General features: G+C 43.0%; 1 protein-coding gene across 2 annotated transcripts; it reads left to right on the top strand.

Annotated features, from left to right (window-relative positions):
- Nucleotides 1–8: 8 nt before the first annotated feature.
- LOC143974966 (uncharacterized) lies at nt 9–20,170 on the top strand. 2 transcript variants are annotated; one of them, XM_077476867.1, is made up of 5 exons: nt 9–157; nt 2,966–3,118; nt 5,376–5,504; nt 5,584–5,721; nt 18,905–20,170. In XM_077476867.1, exons 1-5 carry the CDS (start codon nt 155–157, stop codon nt 18,992–18,994), a joined length of 513 nt encoding a protein of 170 aa, XP_077332993.1. In that variant the 5' UTR covers nt 9–154; the 3' UTR covers nt 18,995–20,170. The 2 variants fall into 2 exon arrangements, with proteins under 2 accessions (XP_077332993.1, XP_077332991.1); XM_077476865.1 differs by lacking the exon at nt 9–157 and adding an exon at nt 2,469–2,588.
- The last annotated feature ends 525 nt before the right edge of the window (nt 20,171–20,695 follow it).

The following is a 20,695-nucleotide window of genomic DNA, read 5'->3' as shown; positions in this document are numbered from 1 at the left end:
AAACACTAGGGACGGGGCGGGAGAACAGCTACAGGCTCCTCCCCTGGACCAGCGTATGTTGGGGCCGTAACCCAGTAACAGAGGGTCCCTGCAGCCAGTGCGAGGAGGGTCGTCCGATCATCTGTACGTTGGGAAGAGCGCTACTCTCCGGGAAATGGTGAGTCTCATCTCCTGCAATGGAAGTACACAGGGCTGATGATGGCCAGCGATGTCTGCAGTCTACCACAGTGCATCGTCACCATGGCTGTGTTCTGCCTCCCTGTCTGCTAAACTGACATCTATCATTACATTGAGATCTATGGTTACATCGGTATCTATGAATACAATGGCTTACTACATTGAGATCGATCAATACATTGCGATTACATTGAGATCGATCAATACGTTGATCGATCAATATATTGCATTTACATTGAGATCGATCAATACGTTGAGATCGATCAATACATTGTGATTAGATTGAGATCGATTAATACATTGTGATTACATTGAGATCGATCAATACATTGAGAATACATTGAGATCGTTCAATATATTGCGATTACATTGAAATCGATCAATACATTGCGATTACATTGAGATCGATCAATACATTGCGATTACATTGAGATCGATCAATAGGTTGAGATCGATCAATACATTGCGATTACATTGATAACGATCATTGTGATTACATTGACGTCTATGACTACACTACAATCCAATGAGATCTGTAGTTACATTATGATTACACTGGCATCTGTAGTTACATTGATTATAATATGAATACATTGATATCTGATTACACTGGGATCTATGGTTATCCGTGATCACATCCAGATCAGGGTTTGCCAACCTCCCACATTATTTTTTTTTACTGATAAAACATGGAAAATTTACTGGCGGAGCACATTTTTTACTGGAAACCCGAGAAATGACAAAACTCCAATTGAAAGCGACACACAGTGAATATTTGAACAGTATAAACATGATATGGAAACGCTGACAATACCTAATAAAGTAATTTTGCTTGATTTACACTTAAAGTCAACACATCATGAAATGATCCTGATATCCCCTGATATTTACTGGCAGTTTTAAAAAAAAATCACTGTTTTTTACAAACTGTCAGTAAATTTACTGGCAGTTGGCGACCCTGATCCAGATCTATGAATACACCGACATCTGTGTAAACATTCTGGTTACATTGAGACCTATGGTTAGATTATGGTTACATTGAGATCTATGGTTACATTATGATTGCATTGAGATCTATGTTTGAGATCTATGGTTACATTATGATTGCATTGAGATCCATGTTTACATTGAGATCTATGGTTACATTATGATTAGATTGAGAACTATTAATACATTGAAGTCTATGATTACCCTATTATTGCATTGAGTTTGGAGATTACACAGGGATCTATTACATTGAGGTCTATGGTTATCTGTGATTACACTCAGATCTATGAATACACTGACATCTGTGTAAACATTCTGGTTACGTTGAGATCTGTGATGACACTGTCAGCTATGATTACATTAAGCTCTATGGTTACATTGTGATTACATTGAGATCTATTTATACATTGAAGACTGTGTAATTACACTATTATTGCATTTAGTTTGGAGATTTCATAGAGGGGTCTATGGTTACATTGCTTTCTACGATTCCACTGGGATCTGATTACATTGATCTCTATGATTATATTTCCAGGTACTATTTGCTGCATTTATATGGCAAACTGGGTAGAAAAAAAATATAAATCTTAATACAACTTGCATGTAGTTTAAAAATTGAAATGTATGTGTTTTGGAAAAAAAAAAAAGATGGTGTAACCAGGCACAAACAAAAGGATATCCGCTGACAGGTTATTATTGCAGGGTATTGATTCCCCCATGTAAACCTGCATCTGATGTATGCTAGGCAGTAGGCACTCCTCCAGCTAAACGGTGATTCCTTTCATTGTATGCATTTCAGTTTTCTAGAGATGTGCGTGGGTTATTGTCAAATACAGGATGTATTAAATTAGCTTAGAACAACAAATAAGATAATAAACACATACATTTATGCTCACACTGTTGTGTCCCCCCCTCGGATTTTGTATACTGTAGTGATTACATGTATGTTGCGTGTGTGTGTGTGTGTATATATACACATACACACACACACACACACACACCTCATACTACAGCCTGTATTTTATCGAATCAGATATCTTCCATAGCTTGCTAGATGTTTGATCTGTAATCCACGTTGCGTTCCTGGGATAATTGTACCTAGGACCCCTTTTCACATCTTGTATGCACCCTATGGCTCCCAAAAGCCAAGCAAGTAGGTAGTTGGCAAGGGTGCTACAGCTGAAGTTGCAACCAATCAAGTTGTCGGCGGATCTAGTTGCCAGGAGTTATTGATCCTCAAGGGATGAGTTATGGAGCAGCTCTTCCCAAGTCAGCAGATCATCAGTATACCAGTAGAAATGAATGTATTAGCACAGCGCTGAGTCAATATGGGATCCTCCTCATCAGTATTTAGTGATTCCCACACAGTTCATCCTCCGCGTTTGTTTATTCCACCTGTACGACCAATGTATCCTGGAATGATGGTAACAATGTTCTCCTATGTTTTACAAGGGCTGGGTTCTAGATTTCACAAATGGTGGTTTTATTCACAACTGCATGGATTCAGTACTGTTTATTTGGCAAGCACAACACACAATGAATTGTTTTTGGAGATCAGAGGATAGATCAGAGTCTTTACTTCCTCAGGTTGCCATTGTTGCCTGTAGAACAAGCTGGGTCTTGTAGCTTCATCGGCTCTGACATTTTACTTTTTCAAGCCGAGATACTTATCTTGACAATCAAGATATAATTGCTTACCTTGTTTTGCAATTTAATGCTAACTGTCTAGAATGTGGCCAGTAATTGTGAAATAATAGCTAATAAAAAATATTTTATTTTATTATTTATTTTTTTGCTTAAGGCAACAGTACGAAAACCTGGCCTGGGTGCTGCCCAACGTAAGAAAACTGGCACAAAACCTGAATTAACGGAAGAACAAAAGCAAGAAATCCGTGAAGCATTTGACTTGTTTGATACAGATGGAACTGGTACAATTGATGTCAAGGAATTGAAGGTAAGGAACAAATTCTCTAAATACAATGTGTCATTGCAGTTTAGAAAGAACTGTGCTCCAGCTAACCGAACAGGAGCTAACCGTTCCTTTTTCAATGGCTAACTAGAAAATGACCAGAAGGAATTCTCCTTGCAAGAATTCTTTATTTGCACAGCACAATTACATACTTTCAAACTGTACGGGACTGCTGTGTCACATTTGCATGTAGTAGGTTATATAAGGGGATCCTATAAAGTTTTTCTACCACCACCTCAGTTCTATATGCCACCTTACAGGTATTATAGCACCATCAGTTTACACATGCTGTACATTTACATTAGTCCTTGCCCTCAAGGAGCTTACAAACTAAAGTCCGTATCTCACACACACTGGGGCCAATTTACTTAAAGTGGTTGTAAAGTCAGAAGATTTTTTTTATCGTAAGGCATTAGATGCCTAAAGATAAAAGGCCTTCTGTGTGCAGCAGCAGCTGCCCCAGTACCCCCTAATACCTACCCGAGCCCCTTCTCTGTCAAGCGATGTCCACGAGTGTCTTGGTCGTCCAGGACCCTCCCTCCTGACTGGCTGAGACACAGCAGTGGCTTCATTGGCTCCCTCTGCTGTCAATCAATCCAGGAGATGGGACGGGGCCAAACAGCTTCATGTCTGAATGGACATAGGGAGCTGTGACTTGGCTTGGGTGCCCCCATATAAAGCTGCTTGCTGTGGGGGCACTCAGCAGGAGGATAAGGCCAGAAGCACAGAAGATGCACCAGAGAAGAGGAGGATCTGGCCTGCTCTGTGCAAATCCACTGCACAGAGCAGGTAAGTATAACATGTTTATTATTGTTATAGAAAACAAGACTTTAGTATCACTTTAAACTTGCTCAAAGGAAACTGAATGCAAGCACACAGAGGACATGCAAACTTCATGCAGAGTGTGTCCTGATGACAGAATGATTATTTTACATGCATAATACAGGAGCAGGGTAATTAGTTGTGGCAGCACGCAGGTAAAATCACCTGGTTGTATCCAGGATGGGAAATATGTGTGTCCTAGATTCAGGCTTTATGCAGACTTTTACAATTAGAGGGGAAGAGTTAATGAGTCCAGCTGTAGTAAGTGGGCTCATTAAGACCTCTACAAAAAACCCCAGCATGCATAGGGAGATGCTCCATCCTGGAACCAGTTTTGTGTGTATAGACTGGGGAGTCTGAGATCTGTTCTGTGCGGTGAGTTAACGCCTGTGTGGCAAACCCCTACAATAGAGACAGGGACTGGGGCAGCACAAGGCTGTACCCAGTTGTTAGACAGGGAGTCTACGTGTGTAGTTAGAGGTCAAGCTGACCAGGATTTATTTTCTTGTTTTATTTTGTTTGGCTGTTATATGTATCACTGCATGGAGCATAAATAAACCGGATCTTTTGTTTTTTGAACCTACACCGCTGTCTGCTGTGCCTGACTTTGTGTTGTGAACCCATCCAGGGGGTCACACACACCCGCTGCCGAGCTAACCCCTCACATAGTGTACAGATCACCCTTTTGGGTGCCAACTAGTCCTTTGCTCTTTAAAGCGGGGGTCCGCCCACCTTTGCAAAAATTAAAAGCCAGCAGCTACACATACTGCAGCTGGTGATTTTTAAAAATGGGACACTTGCCTGTCCTGAAGTCCAGCAATGTCGGCACCGCAGAGCCAGGGTGCTGCCGCGCCATTGCCAGTAAGGGAATATGGTAGTGAAGCTTTACGGCTTCACGCCCGGTCCCAACTATGCATTTGCGAGGCACCGCTGCTCTCTTCTACTGTCCCAGCGGTGGGGGAAGGAGCCGAGCTGCTGATGTAATGCACCGCAGCCTGGTCACCCAGAAGTGGGGGCAAAGACTGGTATCCGCTCCCCCCGAAAGGTGCCAAATGTGGCACCGGAGTGGGGGAGGAGACAAATGAGTGGAAGTTCCACTTTTGGGTTTAACTCCGCTTTAAAGAAAATTTAGTAATCTACCATTTTTCTTGTTTCTGACTGGAGGAAAGCACGGCATGACCTCTGTTTGGTATTTTATGCTGGTGTGTAGAATGGAAAGCGGTTCAAGTTTCAATCTTAAGTTATAGTGTGAGCAAGGTCTAGTAGGAAGATCTACCAAACATACGGCTCGTTGCTAACACAGCAGTAGAAACTACTGTATGTGTATGTATATATGTGTGTATATAATAAATATATAATGTATGTGATGTCTAAGAGCTTTAGATATATTTGATTAATTTACTATATGTCCTCCTTGCAGGTTGCCATGCGTGCCTTGGGCTTTGAGCCAAAGAAGGAAGAAATGAAGAAGATGATTTCTGATATTGATAAGGATGGCTCTGGCACTATTGACTTTGAAGATTTCTTGGCCCTAATGACACAGAAAATGGCAAGTCCTACAACCGTGTTAATTCTGCATATTTCTTTATGTGAATGAAAGCTTACTGTCTTCTTTCATTTATTGCCAGAGTGAGAAAGACTCCAAAGAGGAAATCATGAAAGCTTTCCGACTGTTTGATGATGATGGCACAGGAAAAATTTCTTTCAAAAATTTGAAGAGGGTTGCCAAGGAGTTGGGAGAGAACCTTACAGATGAGGAGTTGCAGGTATTTTTCAAAACCATAGTTACATAGTAGTCAAGGTTAAAAAAAAAAAAAAGACACAAGTCCATCAAGTCCAACCTATATGTGTGATTTTATGTCAGTATTACATTGTATATCCCTGTAAGTTGTGGTCATTCAGGTGCTTATCTAATCGTTTTTTTGAAATTATCGATGCTCCCCGCTGAAACCACTGCCTGTGGAAGAGTATTCCCCATCCTTACTGCTCTTACAGTAAAGAACTCTCTACACAGTTTAAGGTTAAACCGCTTTTTTTCTAATTTTAATGAATGGCCACGTGTCTTATTAAATTCCCTTTTGTGGAAACGTTTTATCCCTATTGTGGGCTCACCAGTACGGTATTTGTACATTGAAATCTTATACCCTCTCAAGCGTCTCTTCTCCAGAGAGAATACGTTCAGCACTCGTATCCCTTCCTCATAACTAAGGTCCTCCATTCCCTTTATATGTTTTGTTGCCCTTCTCTGGACTCTCCCCAGTTCCAGCACATCCTTCCTGAGGACTGGTGCCCAGAACTGTACAGCATACTCCAGCTGCGGCCGGACCAGTCGTCTTGTAGAGTGTTAGAATTATTTTATTTTTATTTTTTTCCAATTTCTTTATTAGCTTTTTCTGTATCAAAATACATTACAATTGGCAAGATGCTCCTCTCATCTCCAAATTACATAATATCAGCAATAAAAACCATTCATAATGCATTCCCAATACCCCTCTCACTCATCCCCAGCATCCTGCCTGTCTCATCTTTCATTCCTGGTCCCTCCTGCACTTTCCCTTGTTCAATATTTTTATTGAAAATTTTTCATCAAAATAACAAAACAATGGAGAAATAAATATCCCAAACCGGGAGCCAACATAGCCCTTCAGTAGGGTTTATCAAAAACAAAATTTAGGAAGGTAACAGCGATGTTAATGTAACAACATATTTATAACATAACAATGCTAATTAATGCCCTGAAGGGTTGTGATAAACCATTGATCAGAGCAAATTAGTGACAATAAATTCTTTATTTGCTATAGAATAATAAGATTGAGCAGGGGTCGGCAGAGTATCAAAATCTGATTTTGTTCCAGAGGGAACAAGGGAGACACGCAAGCCACCCCAACTGGGATCTAGCTGTGAACTGTACGTGTCCCCCTGATCCCCCCTGAAATTTCTGTTCTGCCCTCCGCCCCCTCCCAATTAATTAAATAAATGTAATAACTGCCTAGGTGCATTATTCCAAGTGATGTAGTTAATAATAGATGACTATTGATCAAACCCTCCTGCACTTTCCTTATCTACTCCCTCCATATGTCCAGCTTCTTGGTTCCTGTTCTTTTTACTTTATACGTTTTACCTTATACTCCTATTACTTCAGCAAATCTCACTGAATACTTAAATTCTGACCATTCCCTTAATTTCTCTTCAAATTCCGCTATGCCCTCCTTGTCACTGAACCTAAAGCCGCGTACACACGTAGCCGTCTGTCCGGACGTCCGCCAGACTGTCCGTCGGAATTTCCGAACGGGCTACTTGCCCACACACGGCACTTTTTCAGCGGACTAATATGGCGTACTAAGTCCGCCGTACTATCCGCCGTACTTTCGAAATGAACGGACTCGCCCACACACGCGGAGGAAAGTCCGCTCATTTCGAACGCGTCTCCAGGTAGGCGGGGCCCGCGAAGGAGACGTCGCTTGCCCAGCCGCCTGGTATGGACTTAAAGGGGAACCCCCAACGCCGAAAAAAATCGGCGTGGGGGTCCCCCCCAAGTCCACAACAGACCCTTGTCCGAGCACGCTACCCGGCCGGCCAGGAAAGGGGGCGAGCGAGCGCCCCCCCTCCTGAGCCATACCAGGCCGCGTGCCCTCAACATGGGGGGTGCCTTGGGGAAGGGGGGGCCACGCGGGCCCCCCCCTACCCCAAAGCATCTTGTCCCCATGTTGATGAGGACAAGGGCCTCTTCCCGACAACCCTGGCCGTTGGTTGTCGGGGTCTGCGGGCGGGGGGCTTATCGGAATCCGGGAGCCCCCTTTAATAAGGGGGCCCCCGGATACCGGCCCCCCACCCTATGTGAATGAGTATGGGGTAAAATGTACCCCTACCCATTCACCTGTAAAATAAAAGTACAAAAAAAAAACACAACACACAAGATAAAATACTTTATTGCACAGCTCCGGGGGTCTTCCGTCTTCGGGGGTCTTCTCGCCGGACTCCTCCGCTATCTTCTTGTAGCTCTTTTGCTAGCAGAGGAGTCCGGCTTTCTTCCTCGCCGCCGGCCTCTTCTCCCGACTTCGGGGGTCTTGTCCCCCTCTTCGGTCCACCGCGCCTTCTTATAGCTCTTTTACAGGCGGTGGCCCGGTCTTCTGTCGCCGCCTTCCGTTCTTCTTCTTCTTCTTCTTCTTCTTCTTCTTCTCCAGGAGATGTTGACTCGACGATCTCTCCGGCCGCAATGCCAGGGACTCCCTGCGCTGCCACTTATATAGGGACAAGGGGCGGTGTCACATGGCTTTATGTCACATGGGTTGGTCACATGGGTTGATGTCACATGGGGACTGTGACATCGTAAGGGGGCGGGGTCACCATGTGACACCAACCCATGTGACATAAAGCCATGTGACACCGCCCCTTGTCCCTATATAAGTGGCCGCGCAGCGCGTCCCTGGCATTGTGGCCGGAGAGAGCGTTGAGTCAACATTTCCAGGAGAAGAAGGAGAAGAAGAAGAAGAACGGAAGGCGGCGACAGAAGACCGGGCCACCGCCTGTAAAAGAGCTATAAGAAGGCACGGTGGCCCGGCAGAAGAACCGAAGAGGGGGACAAGACCCCCGAAGTCGGGAGAAGAGGCCGGCGGCGAGGAAGAAAGCCGGACTCCTCCGCTAGCAAAAGAGCTACAAGAAGATAGCGGAGGAGTCCGGCGAGAAGACCCCCGAAGTGCAATAAAGTATTTTATCTCGTGTGTTGTGTTTTTTTTTTTTTGTACTTTATTTTACAGGTGAATGGGTAGGGGTACATTGTACCCCATACTCATTCACATAGGGTGGGGGGCCGGTATCCGGGGGCCCCCTTATTAAAGGGGGCTCCCGGATTCCGATAAGCCCCCCGCCCGCAGACCCCGACAACCAATGGCCAGGGTTGTCGGGAAGAGGCCCTTGTCCTCATCAACATGGGGACAAGGTGCTTTGGGGTGGGGGGGCCGCGCGGCCCCCCTTCCCCAAGGCACCCCCCCATGTTGAGGGCACGCGGCCTGGTACGGCTCAGGAGGGGGGGGCACTCGCTCGCCCCCCTTTCCTGGCCGGCCGGGTAGCGTGCTCGGACAAGGGTCTGTTGTGGACTTTGGGGGACCCCCACGCCAATTTTTTTTCGGCGTTGGGGTTCCCCTTTAAGTCCATACCAGGCGGCAGGGCCAGCGACGTCTCCTTCGCGGGCCCGCCTACCTGGAGACCCGCTCGAAATGAGCGGACTTTTCTCCGGGCAGGAAAAGTCCGCTCATTTCAAAAGTACGGCAGACTGGCACACACACACGGCCGGATTGTCCGCCGAAATGCGAGTACGGCGGGCAGATTGGTGTGCAACACGGCATTCTAAGTCCGCCGTACTTTCGGGTCAAAAAAGTATGCCGGAGGCTACACACGGGGGGATTGTTTGGCGGACTTGAGTTTGCCGGACTTTTCCACCGGATTGTTTGATCGTGTGTACGCGGCATAAGATACTCTGTTTTTGTTTATTTTATTACACCATTTCTTCAGTGTTGGCCTTTCCGATTCTTGCCAATGTCTAGGTATTGGGCATTTAAGAGCTGTGGGAGCAGCGTTCTCTTATATTGCTTGGTTGGCATTGTAATCCCGTGGCATAAGCAACCCCACGGGTTGTTCAGGACCTCTATGTTAGTGATCTCTGTTATTATTTGCCTGATCTCCTCCCAATATATTTTAATTTTAGGGCATAGCCACCATATGTGGGCTATAGTCCCAATTTCTTTACACCCCCGCCAACAGAGCTGTGATGTTTCCCGTTGGCATTCATGTGCCTTGTCGGGGGTAAAATACCATCTGGCCAGGCACTTGTAGTTTAACTCTGTCATATTGATGTTTATTGACGTAGAATGAACTCTCCTTAGTAGTTGTCGGATCTCCAACTCTTTCACCTGTGTTCCCAGTTCTGTTTCCCCAATGTATGGCAGTATCTCTGGCCCTTTCAATTCATTCAGTATTTTATAGATCTGAGAGATCACCCTCTTCCTGTTTTTATCTACACATATCTTCTCCAGCGGAAGTAGGTTCTCTACCGATCTAATGGGCTGGGGTAGTATCTCAAAATGTTTCAGTTGGCTATACCGACATACATCTATCGCCATCAGTTCTCTTTTGTTTTTTAGTTCCTGGTAAGCACACAGTTTATCTTGTACCATTACATCTTTCAGTTGTCTGTCCTCCTGTGTAATCCAATTACCAAACATTGCCTCGATCCCTGGTGTGAAATATTTTGTGCCTTTCAGTGAAATCAGGGGGGAATTGTATTCCCATTTTTCCTTTTTGTATAAATTATCCCATATTTTTAGTGCATTATTTGTGATACTGTATGTGTATTTACTAAGTTCTCTATATTGTGCAGGAATCCAAATTATATTCCCCAACTTTACTAATTGTGCTTTCCATTTTTACCCATCTCTTTTCCTTATTGTTTTTTGCCCATTCTATTATTTGTGCTAAATTTATTGCATTATAGTAGGTTCTTAAATCCGGTGCCCCCCATCCTCCTTGCACCTTCTTTTATCAGCTGTGCCAAACTAAAACATGCTTTTTTCCCTCTCCAAATAAACCTTAGAAACATTGTAATGTCTTAAAGTAAGCCTGTGAAAGTGGGATTGGGAGCATTTGTATCTTGTATGTTAATTTTAGGTAGGCTTACCTCCCCCCCAAGATAACTGTCCTGTTGTTATTCTATTGCATTCTGCTTTAATATCGTTCAGTAGTGGGATAAATTGGCTTGATACAATGTCTCAATAGATGTTGTTATCTTAACCCCAAGATAGTTCAATTCTTTTTTTTTTTTTTTTTTCCCCCCCAAACAAATGGAAAATCTTTTTGGTATGTGAGCTCCTCTGTTTTAAATGTATTGATGGTTAGGGTTTCTGATTTGGCTGGGTTCATCTTAAAGTTAGATATCTCTCTGTACTCTTCTTTTTTTTAATTTTTATTTTTTTATTTTATTTTTTTAGGGATTTCATTAAATTTGGGAGGGTTATCCTAGGGCTAGTAATAAAGAATAAAATATCGTCCGCATAGGCCGCTAGTTTGTGGTCCTCCTCCCCTACCTTTATCCCCCTAATATCTGGATTTTTGTCTTGCCCTCTTTAAGAGGGGGTTCTAACACCAACACAAACTGTAGGGAAGATAGTGGGGACCCCTGTCTGGTGCCGTTAAACGGTCTGAGTGGTCCCGAGGCTACCCCGTTTACCTTCACCCTTGCTGTAGGTTGGGTGTATAATGCTTTTATCCAGCTCCTCATTTTTTTTTGCTCCTAATCCCAATGCCTCCAAAGTACTCTGGATAAAGCCCCAGTCTACCCTGTCAAATGCTTTTTCAGCATCGATAGACAGGAGTAGTCCTGGGGCCCTACTATCTTTCATTTTCTGTACTGCCAGGAGTGTTCAAATTCCATTATCCCTCCCCTCCCTTCCTGGGTCAAATCCTACTTGATCTACATGTATGATGTCATTCATTATTGTTTTCAATCTCCCTGCAATTACCTTCGCGAATAGTTTGGTGTCGGTATTTAGGAGCGAAATAGGTCTGTAACTGGAGCAAAGTGTGCTCTCTTTCCCCTCTTTCAGAATGATAGTGGCCTCCAGCGCCTCTTTTCTCAACTCCCATTTATCCCCAATCCCATTCATATAAGCACACAGTTTAGGGATTAAAATATCTTTACTTTTTTTTTTTATAGTATAAATTTGTCAGACTGTCGGGTCCAGGACTCTTTCCAGCCAGTGATTCTTTTAGTGTTTTTATCATCTCCTCTTCTGTTATGGGGCCTTTTAAGTAGCTAAGTTTATCCTCTGGGATTTTGTTTAGGCAGGCATCCTTTAAAAACACTTTTATTTTCTCTTGTTTCCATTCTACCTCTTCTATTGTATCATTCTTGTTGATTGAATAGAGTCTCCCATAGTAGTCTTGAAAGGTCTTGGCAATTTATACTGTTTTGTACACCAGTTCCCCTGTACTTGTTTGTATCTTCTCTATATAATTGAAGTTTTTTTTATTTATTTTTTTTAAGTACCTTCGCCAGATGTTTCCCCGGTTTATCACCCCATTGGTACCTTTCTTTCTTAATTAGTTTATAGGCCGTTCGTTTCCTGCTCTATTCGTTCTCTTATAGCCTCCTTTTTTCGACTAAGTTTTAATAGAAGTTTCCCATCTCTTGTTATCTAATGTTGCTGTTCTAATTCTTATACTTTTTTAGTTAAAATTATTTTATTCTCCTTATTCCTATTTTTCCTTTCTGAACCGGACTTTATCAAGATACCTCTAATATAAGCCTTATGGGCTTCCCATACTGTGGCTTCTGATACACCCTCCATTTGTTGATCCTAAAAAACTGCTCTAGTTCTTCCTTTATTCGCTCTTCTATTGCTTTGTCCTGTAGTAGTTCTTCATTTAGTTACTTCTTATTTGAGCCTCTCCTATGTTTAGTTGTAATGTCTCCGAAAAGGTAATTATTCCAATATTTGTATTGACTGCTCCCTCCAGCAGCCTATGCTCGATCAAAAAAAAAATCTATTCTGGAATACGTCCCATGTACAGGGGAGTGGAATGTGTAATCCCTTGCCCTGGTGTGTTACGTCCTCCACACATCCACCAGTTGGCATTGGTGCATTTTCTTTTTTAACTTATTCCTTGCTGCCATTCCAGTCTCCTGTTCATATGACATAGTATCCTTCTTTGGTTCTAAACGGAGATTGAAATCCCCCGCTATAATTGCTCCTCCTTTCTTGAATTCCATAAACTCTGCTATGGCCCCCGTTAAATATTTCATGGGGGTTTTGTTAGGGCCATATATATATATTTGCCAGGGAATATTTGGCTCCATTCAATTTCACCCTCAGGAATGAATAGTGCCCATCTGGGTCTGTCTTTCTCTCCTCTATATCGAACCTCACTCCCCTGGCAAACCCTAGGGCTACTCCCTTTGCTTGGCTAATAGGGGAGTCCCCATAGTACCATAACGGGAAATCTTTTGAAAATATTCCGCGGTTTCGAACCAGAAAGAAAAAAGTACCACGTCTGTTTTAAGATGTTTTAATTCACTTATTATATTGTCACTTTTTATAGGAGGATTTAGACCGCGCACGTTATATGAGATTATATTTAAGCTAGACCATATTGCTTATTTGTGGGAGTATTCTATCGGACACCACCAATAGGAGTAAAAAAAGGAAAAAGAAAGCCAGCAACCACAAAAAAGGATCAGTGCTACTTTCCGAGCAGGTGCCCCTTCCAAACCGTTTCCTACCCTCCCCCCCCCCCCTCCCCCAAGCGAGGCCCCATAAACCGTGGCCCTCCAGACTCCTCTCAGCCCTATGGTTTGTCTCTCTAGAGGTTGAGCTCTGAATGTAATTGTCGGACAAAACCAATACCCTCCCTAAATTTGGGGGCTCCCATACCCGCCACACTCCCTCCCCCTCGGACTTTACTTTTGGTCCCCGTTTGTCTCCCTGGGCTTTCTTTGCCTCCCTCCTGTACCATGTATTTTTTTTTGATGGTGCCTGGACTGGCACTCACTTTAGGTGGGTTTGCTCCTGCCGCCCTCACCGCTTTACCCCTCATTTATTTTACCTATTTAGTTGTTGAACTATTTAATACCTTCTGGCATCTAAGGTCTCCTCCTGTGCCACTCTTATTCTGGCCTATCACTTTCCTGGGGGTTCGTTTTTTGTTTTCAGGGTTACTATTCCAGGGTTTGGGTTCAGTTTGGATGTAGACTTGTGCAACCCCTTGGATATTGGATATTCCCTACCAGCACACTCTTTATTTACATCAGGAAATTGATTCACAGGTACCTTCAGCACAGCCTCAGTCCATCAAAATGTCTCTCACTGTGTCTCTCAGTTCCTTACTCTGTGCAGGCTGTCTTCCACCCCTCTGAGCTCCTTTTTGTCTGCCTTCTGTTTGCATATGCTCTGATCACATTACTTTCTACGTATTATACCATATTTTACCAGTCCAACATTCCAGCCATCTCCAACCGTCTCTGTATAGTCCATATGCAGTCTATATGGGGTAATACGTGTAAGACCATAGCAAAAAGGACCCTCTACCTTTTTAGAGCTTGCAAGTCACCAAGTCACCTACTCAGTTCGGAATTGGGGGGGGGTCCGTGAAAGGTTCGACTTTGCTCCGCTCATAGGGGTGCACACTTTTGCTGACACTTTTTAGTTTGTTCGGCTCTCTTCCTGCTCTCCCACCAGCGTCTCATGTACCTTGTGTACTTCCTGGGTCTCTCTACACCTTCCAGTGGTGTCTCACAGCAACGCAGGCTCTGTACTCCAGGAATCCCACCGCCGCTGTTCCCTCCCCTCTATCCAACAGCTGACCGGGACAAGCGATCGCAGAGCTCGCACATTGTGTGGGGAAGCAGAGGTGCATTCACCTCCGTCAACGCTATTGCGGGTCCTCGGCACTGACCTCTGCACTGATCGGGATTGATCCTCCAGGGAACATACGTAGAACTAGGGTGGTTTGTGAAGGTTGGGGAGGCGGCCTCTCTTTAGGCCCTCATCATGCTGGAGGGAGCTTGGCGTGCCTCACGGGCTCAGCATTGACTCCGGTCCAACGCCCACATCAGGCCCCTCCCTCTCCGCCAGGCTCACTTCTGCATAGAAACCAATCAGCTTCTAACCTCAGCTTGTTCAATTAAGCTTTGGTAAAAAAAACCTGGAAGCTCATTGGTTTCTATGCAGAAGTGAGCCTGATTTTGCACTTTCCAGCTTTAGTAAATAAACTCCATTGTGTACTTACAAGTGGGGTATGCCCATATATAATCCCTTATCCCCTCCAAGACCTTGCATACAATTCATGGTAGGCTAACTGGTCTGTAATTCTCAGGGACGTATCTTGGCCCTTTTTTAAATACTGGTGCTACGTTGGCTTTTCTTCAATCAGTTGGTACCATTCCAGTCAGTAGACTGTTCGTAAAAAGTAGTAACAATGGTCTGGCAATTACTTAACTGAGTTCCTTAACCACTTCCTGCCTGGCCTATAGCAAAATGACGGCCGGAAGTGGTTCAGTTATCCTGACTGGGCTTCATATGACATCCAGCAACATAACATGCCGGCGGGCGCCTGTCATTCTGACACGCCGCATCTCCGATGGTGGTAGGAAGCCTCTGAGAGAGGCTTCTTGCCACGTGATCAGCTGTGACCAATCACAGCTGAACATCACATGAACCAGGAAGTGCCGGGAAGCAGCATTCCTCAGTTCGCACTGACAGGGAGAGCCGATCTGCGGCTCTCCCTGTCAGAAGGGGGGTCTGTGCTGATAATTAGCACATTGATTATCAGATGTGCCACCACAGCTGCTAAAATGTGCGTATAAGCTACCAGTCAGTGACCCATAGAAAAAACAGATGACGGTGCCAATCAGTGCCCATCACAGTACCAATCAGTGCCCAGCAATAAAACCTGTCAGTACCTCATCATCAGTGCCACCTGTAAGTACCGCCCATCACAGCAGCCTGTCAGTACCCATCACAGCAACCTGTCAGTGCCTCCAATTGGTGCCCATCAATTCTACATATCAGTGCCCATCAGTAAAGGAGAAAACAAAATTTTATAGCAAAAATAAAACATTTTTTTTCTGTTTCAATATGTTTATTGAAAATTTGAATAAACAGAAATAAACAAGAGGCTACAATCTGCTCCTTGAGCGCCCTCACAGGGGCTACAAAGCATGAATACGAAACCTAAAACATTTTTTTTTAAATATTTTGGGCTTTTAAAAAAAATTAAAATAAATAAAAACCGCAGAGGTGATCAAATACCACCAAAATTAATTTTGTTTGGGTACGGTGTAGCATGACCCCGCAATTGTCATTCAACGTGCGACATCTCTGAAAGCTGATATTCGTCCTGGGAGTGAAGGGACGAAAGTGGGTAAAGACCCTCGGGTGCAAGCGATCTGGTCCCGGTGACTTATTTAAGTTTTTCAAGTCTATTTCTAATTCTGTCCTCTGTTAGCCATGGGGTTGCTTCCTGTGACATACCATGAGGATAACCATAGCAGTTTTGGTTACTAGAAAACCTTATAAAGACTGAGAAGAATAAATTCAATACCTTCGCCATCTCTCCATCCTTAGTAACCAGATTCCCTTCATCATTCTTTAAGGGAAAAATATGATCTGACCTCCCTTTCTTACTATTTATGTACTTCTTGGGGATTTGTTTTTTTTTTGTTTTGTTTTTTTACTCTCTTCCATTGTGTACCTTTTAGTGTTCTATCTTAGCCGCCCTGACTGGACCCATACATTTCTTGTTTCTTGTTGCATTCTTTGGAAAGTTGGAATGCTGATGATGATTCCTCAGCCTTGTATTTTTTTTTTTTTTTTTTTTTTTAAGGCCTTCCCCTTTGCTTTTATATGCGTTTTTTACATTGAAGTTAAGCCACCCAGGATTTTTATTAGCTCTTTTTTACATTTATTTCCCATTGGGATGCACTGGCTAATGCCCCTATTTAATATGCTGTTAAAGCATACCCATTTTTTGTTCTTTGTTCTTAAGATTTTATTCCACTTATCTTCTAGCAAGGACCGTAGTTTAGGGAAGTTGGCTCTTTTGAAATTCAGTGTCTTTGTATTCCCCTTTATGTTTCCTATTTGTATGATTTATACTAAAACTTATTGACCTGTGTTCACTGTTTCCTGAATTGCCCCGTATTTCCACATCCGTGATCAGGTCTGTATTGTTGGTAATTAGTGGTCTAGTAACGCTTTGTTTCTAGTTGGTGCATTTATCATCTGATCTATGAAATTGTCCTGCAAGACATTTTAGGAATTGGCAAGCCTTAGATGAATGTGTGGTTCCTTCCACCCAGTCTAATGTCTGGATAATTAAAATCCCCCATTATGACACTTCCCATTCTTGCCGCTAATCCAGTTTGTGATAGGAGGTCCGCCTCCACCTCCTCCCTATGGTTAGGGTACCTATAGCATACTCCCAGTATTACTTTCCCCTTAGTTTCCTCCCTTTATAGCTCTACCCATAAGGATTCCACCTCTTCCCTTGCTCCCTTAGTGATGTCTTCTCTCACATTCACTTGTACATCATTTTCGATATACAGGCATGCCCCTCCCCCTTTTTTACCCTGTATATCCCTGCGGTATAGGGAATACCCTTGAATGGTTGCCAGCCAATCATGAGAGTTGTCGAACCAAGTCTCTGTAATTCCTAAACAATCAAAATCCTCCTTGTACAACAGTAGCTCTAGTTCTCCCATATTGTCCGCCAGACTCCTGGCATTGGTGAACATGCCAAGTAGTTTAGACCGTTCGCATACTATCTCCTTATTGGGTGCTTAACCAAAAGATGTTAATTTAAAGCAAGCTAGTTCTTTGTCTATGGAAAGCAGCAGGTTCACCTAAATGCCTGCCTACTGCTTATACATACTTTCCCCATTTGTCTTTGTGGACAGCACCTGGCTAGTTCCACCCTATCTTCCAGGAAACACCGCAGCTTAGATCTTATAAGGCAAGATCCTTCCTCTATGGCCTCAGTTATTATGTTTACTATACCATGGTGGTGCTGTGTTTTCCCCAGGTGTACCCCCCCCCCCTTTTTTTTTTTTTTTTTTTTTTTTTTTTTTTTTTTTTTTTGGCGACAATCCCAGAATCTCCCTTGATGGGTGGGGGTAGGTGTTCTGGAGCACTCTTCCAGCTTGGCGAGAGTATTGGCTGTCTGGAAGTGTGGAACTGTGGAGACCGAGCTTAGTTTATGCCTCACGGAGCTCCTGCCTTCCACTCACTTTGGAACCCAGTTGCGGATTTGCCCTCTCCCCCCACCAGTGCCCCATTTGACACCTTTCAGGGGGAGGGGGAGTACCTGGTTTTAACACTTTCGGCTGATCTCGCAGTGGCGAAGACAGCAGGAATTCCTGTTCCCCCTCCTCCTTCCCCCCGCTGCCGAGCCATTTACAAAGCTCAGCGAGCTTTGCAAATGCGCAGTAGAGAACCAGCCGTGGAGCCACAAGGCTTCATGGTTGATGGTTTCCCTTAGCGGAGATGGAGGTGGCAGCCCCCCGAGAGCGGACTCTATATGTATACAACATAGATTGTAAATGGAAATTGGGGGGATTTGTTTTTAAAACTAAAAATTGATGTTTCAAAAGAAGATATATGCATGTCTTGACTGCAGAAGTATTCATCTAGAAATCTAGATATAAAACTCTAGATCCAGACACACTGAAGGATCCATTTATTTAGTCTGGCATCTTGGTTGTCTACTGTGATGGCAGTTGAAGTCAGGTTCCCCTTTCTTGGACAACAAATATTCTTGCTATTGAGAAATGTTGACAAGGGATTGACACATAAAAGCTGACAAAATAACCCCCACTCCAAACTGGACACTCCTTGCCACTCCCATTGCACAAATTGGACCTCACCTTCTTAATGATTAGCTTTAGAAGCATGATAGGCTACATAAGAGAAAATACTGTATAACCCATACCATATGCACCTTTCCCACGCAAAAGATGTAATTCGATTTTATTAGTAAATCTGCACCCCAACCAACCACCTGATGCATATTATTGACACATTTTTTCTCCTCCCATGCTTGCCAGCTTATTGCTGAGATTTATTTAATTTTATATTAAACCCAACACATGTCAAATTGTTCTACTTGTATAATCTATTAATTTATGTTCATTGCTTCAATAACCATTTTATTTTTTGGGTGGAGCTCCGCTTTAATTGGTCTGGTTAGGATAATAAAAAATAACTGTGTGTGTGTGTGTGTGTGTGTGGTTTTTAACTTGATGCTTCTGCTCCGAACCTCTCTACCCTTGAGATCTGTTCCCCTCTGGAGGTGAATCTCAGGGGTCTCCAGAATATAAATTGACAGTTATTGTTTTGACTACCATTTAATTTTAACCACTGTATGTCTTGTTGTGTTGACACAAATTTTAATGTGTTCTAGGAAATGATCGATGAAGCTGACCGTGATGGAGATGGAGAAATTAATGAACAAGAATTTCTTAGGATCATGCGAAAAACCAGCCTTTATTAGTACAAAACAGAGCATGCCAACAACTTACATTATGTGCATACAAAGCAGAAGAAGGAAAGGACACTTGTGTCATAACATCATTTTGGAACTGGTATCCAGACGATGCATTGTATAGTTTCTGCCACCTATGCTCAGAATTGTGCCACTATATAAATCATGGCCATACGTTCTGCACTGTCGGCCTTTTCAGTCGAGAATTCTTATTCTTAAAGCGGGACTAAAGTCTGCAATTCTTGCCTCTCTGTTACCGGTCTTGCGTCCCTCGCTGGTGTCGGCATCTTCTGCCCGGCTCCTTGCATGTTTCAGGCTGCCCCCATCTTCATTGACTGGTGCACGATGACGTCACTCAAGTGCATGTAAAGGAGTTTAGTCATCCTGGCATACAGGATCTATGGTAGAATGTAAACTGGGCTGCGTTTGCACAGCACCGTGTACATTCTAAGTAAGATTAAGAGTAGGCATGTAGGTTTATATTATTGCAGAAGAAACATTGCATGCCTGTTCAGCAATAAACATCCTGCCTGCTTGCAGCTTTTGAAACAGACTTTCTTTCCGCTTTAAGGTGCAATTTTCTGTTTTAAACACATCATAATTAATGCTTATGAAGCCAAACCAGTACAAGATGGATTCCGATCGTTACCCCTGGTTTCTACACTTGAAGCCCAACTCAAGGCAAACATTTTTTTTGTATACGGTTGGGAAATGCTAGAATATTTTATAAAAAAAAAAAAATGTTTTGCTGGAGCTTTAAGGATAAGAAATCTACATTGAATGAGGCTGTGTGTTTTGCTATACTTTGAAAATAGTATTTCAAGAAAGGAGAAAAAAAATCCAAAGAAAGAAACGGAAGATATGTTGCCCATTGTAACCGAATGAGTTTCATTTTTGATTTGCAGTTATGGGCAACCTTTTACATTTTGCTCCTGTTTGTTTTTATGAATGAGAACCATTAACACCTTGAATTACGTATACATAGATACAGAACTGTATGTTAGATTTACTAACTGAATGTATCCATAGAGCATAATAGAGATTCCTCTTCTCTGTTTTTGAATTGTAATGGATGAATGGTCAAAAAAAACTAAGTCAATTTTGCTTTGTCTTGGATAAGTGTGTGTTAAAGTGTAGTGTAGCATATTGATTAAATATTTTCTAATAAAAATATTTTTATAGATATGCTGGCTGTGGAGTACTTGAATTAGAAATGTATTTTTTATATATATATATATATAATATATATAAATAGTGGTATGTATTCATTAGCCAAATCACTCTCAAAGCAAGGCTGCACCCCTCAGCTTCCTGGTATTATTTTTATGGCAGTTTCTTGTCCATGACTGTGTCAGTTACAAATTTTAATCATTGATGAACTCAGCAAATGAGTAGATGGTGGAGACCAAGAGCTGCTTAGGTGGCACTCGCACATGTCAGTAAGGCTTGTGATTGAAGGTCATTACATACACGCATACATACATACATACAGTATGGGTTCATCTTTACTCGGTAACCATACAGCGCCACTCCTGATCTAAAGGCAGATTGAAGAGTTGCATTTTAAAACCAATGTTTGAGACCTATAGTTGCTGTCTATTTCTCATTCAGCAGTTGATTTAGACATTTATATTGAGCATACACACCTCCGTTTCAAGAACTTTCTAACCAGTTTTTAATTGGAAAAACGATTAAGCCCCATGCACACTG

Source organism: Lithobates pipiens, unplaced genomic scaffold, assembly GCF_037356315.1.
Source record: "Lithobates pipiens isolate NorthernLeopardFrog02 unplaced genomic scaffold, aLitPip1_a1.2 Scaffold_13, whole genome shotgun sequence".
Lineage (NCBI taxonomy): Eukaryota > Metazoa > Chordata > Amphibia > Anura > Ranidae > Lithobates > Lithobates pipiens.
This window is presented reverse-complemented; position numbering and strand designations above follow the sequence as displayed.

Bases quoted from the DNA above. Each gene is read 5' to 3' on its own strand.
- LOC143974966 (XM_077476865.1), top strand. From the start codon at position 2,493: ATGGGATCCTCCTCATCAGTATTTAGTGATTCCCACACAGTTCATCCT. The intron at 2,589-2,965 runs GTAACAATGTTC...TTTTTGCTTAAG, and splicing joins CAATGTATCCTGGAATGATG to GCAACAGTACGAAAACCTGG. The intron at 5,505-5,583 runs GCAAGTCCTACA...ATTTATTGCCAG, and splicing joins CCCTAATGACACAGAAAATG to AGTGAGAAAGACTCCAAAGA.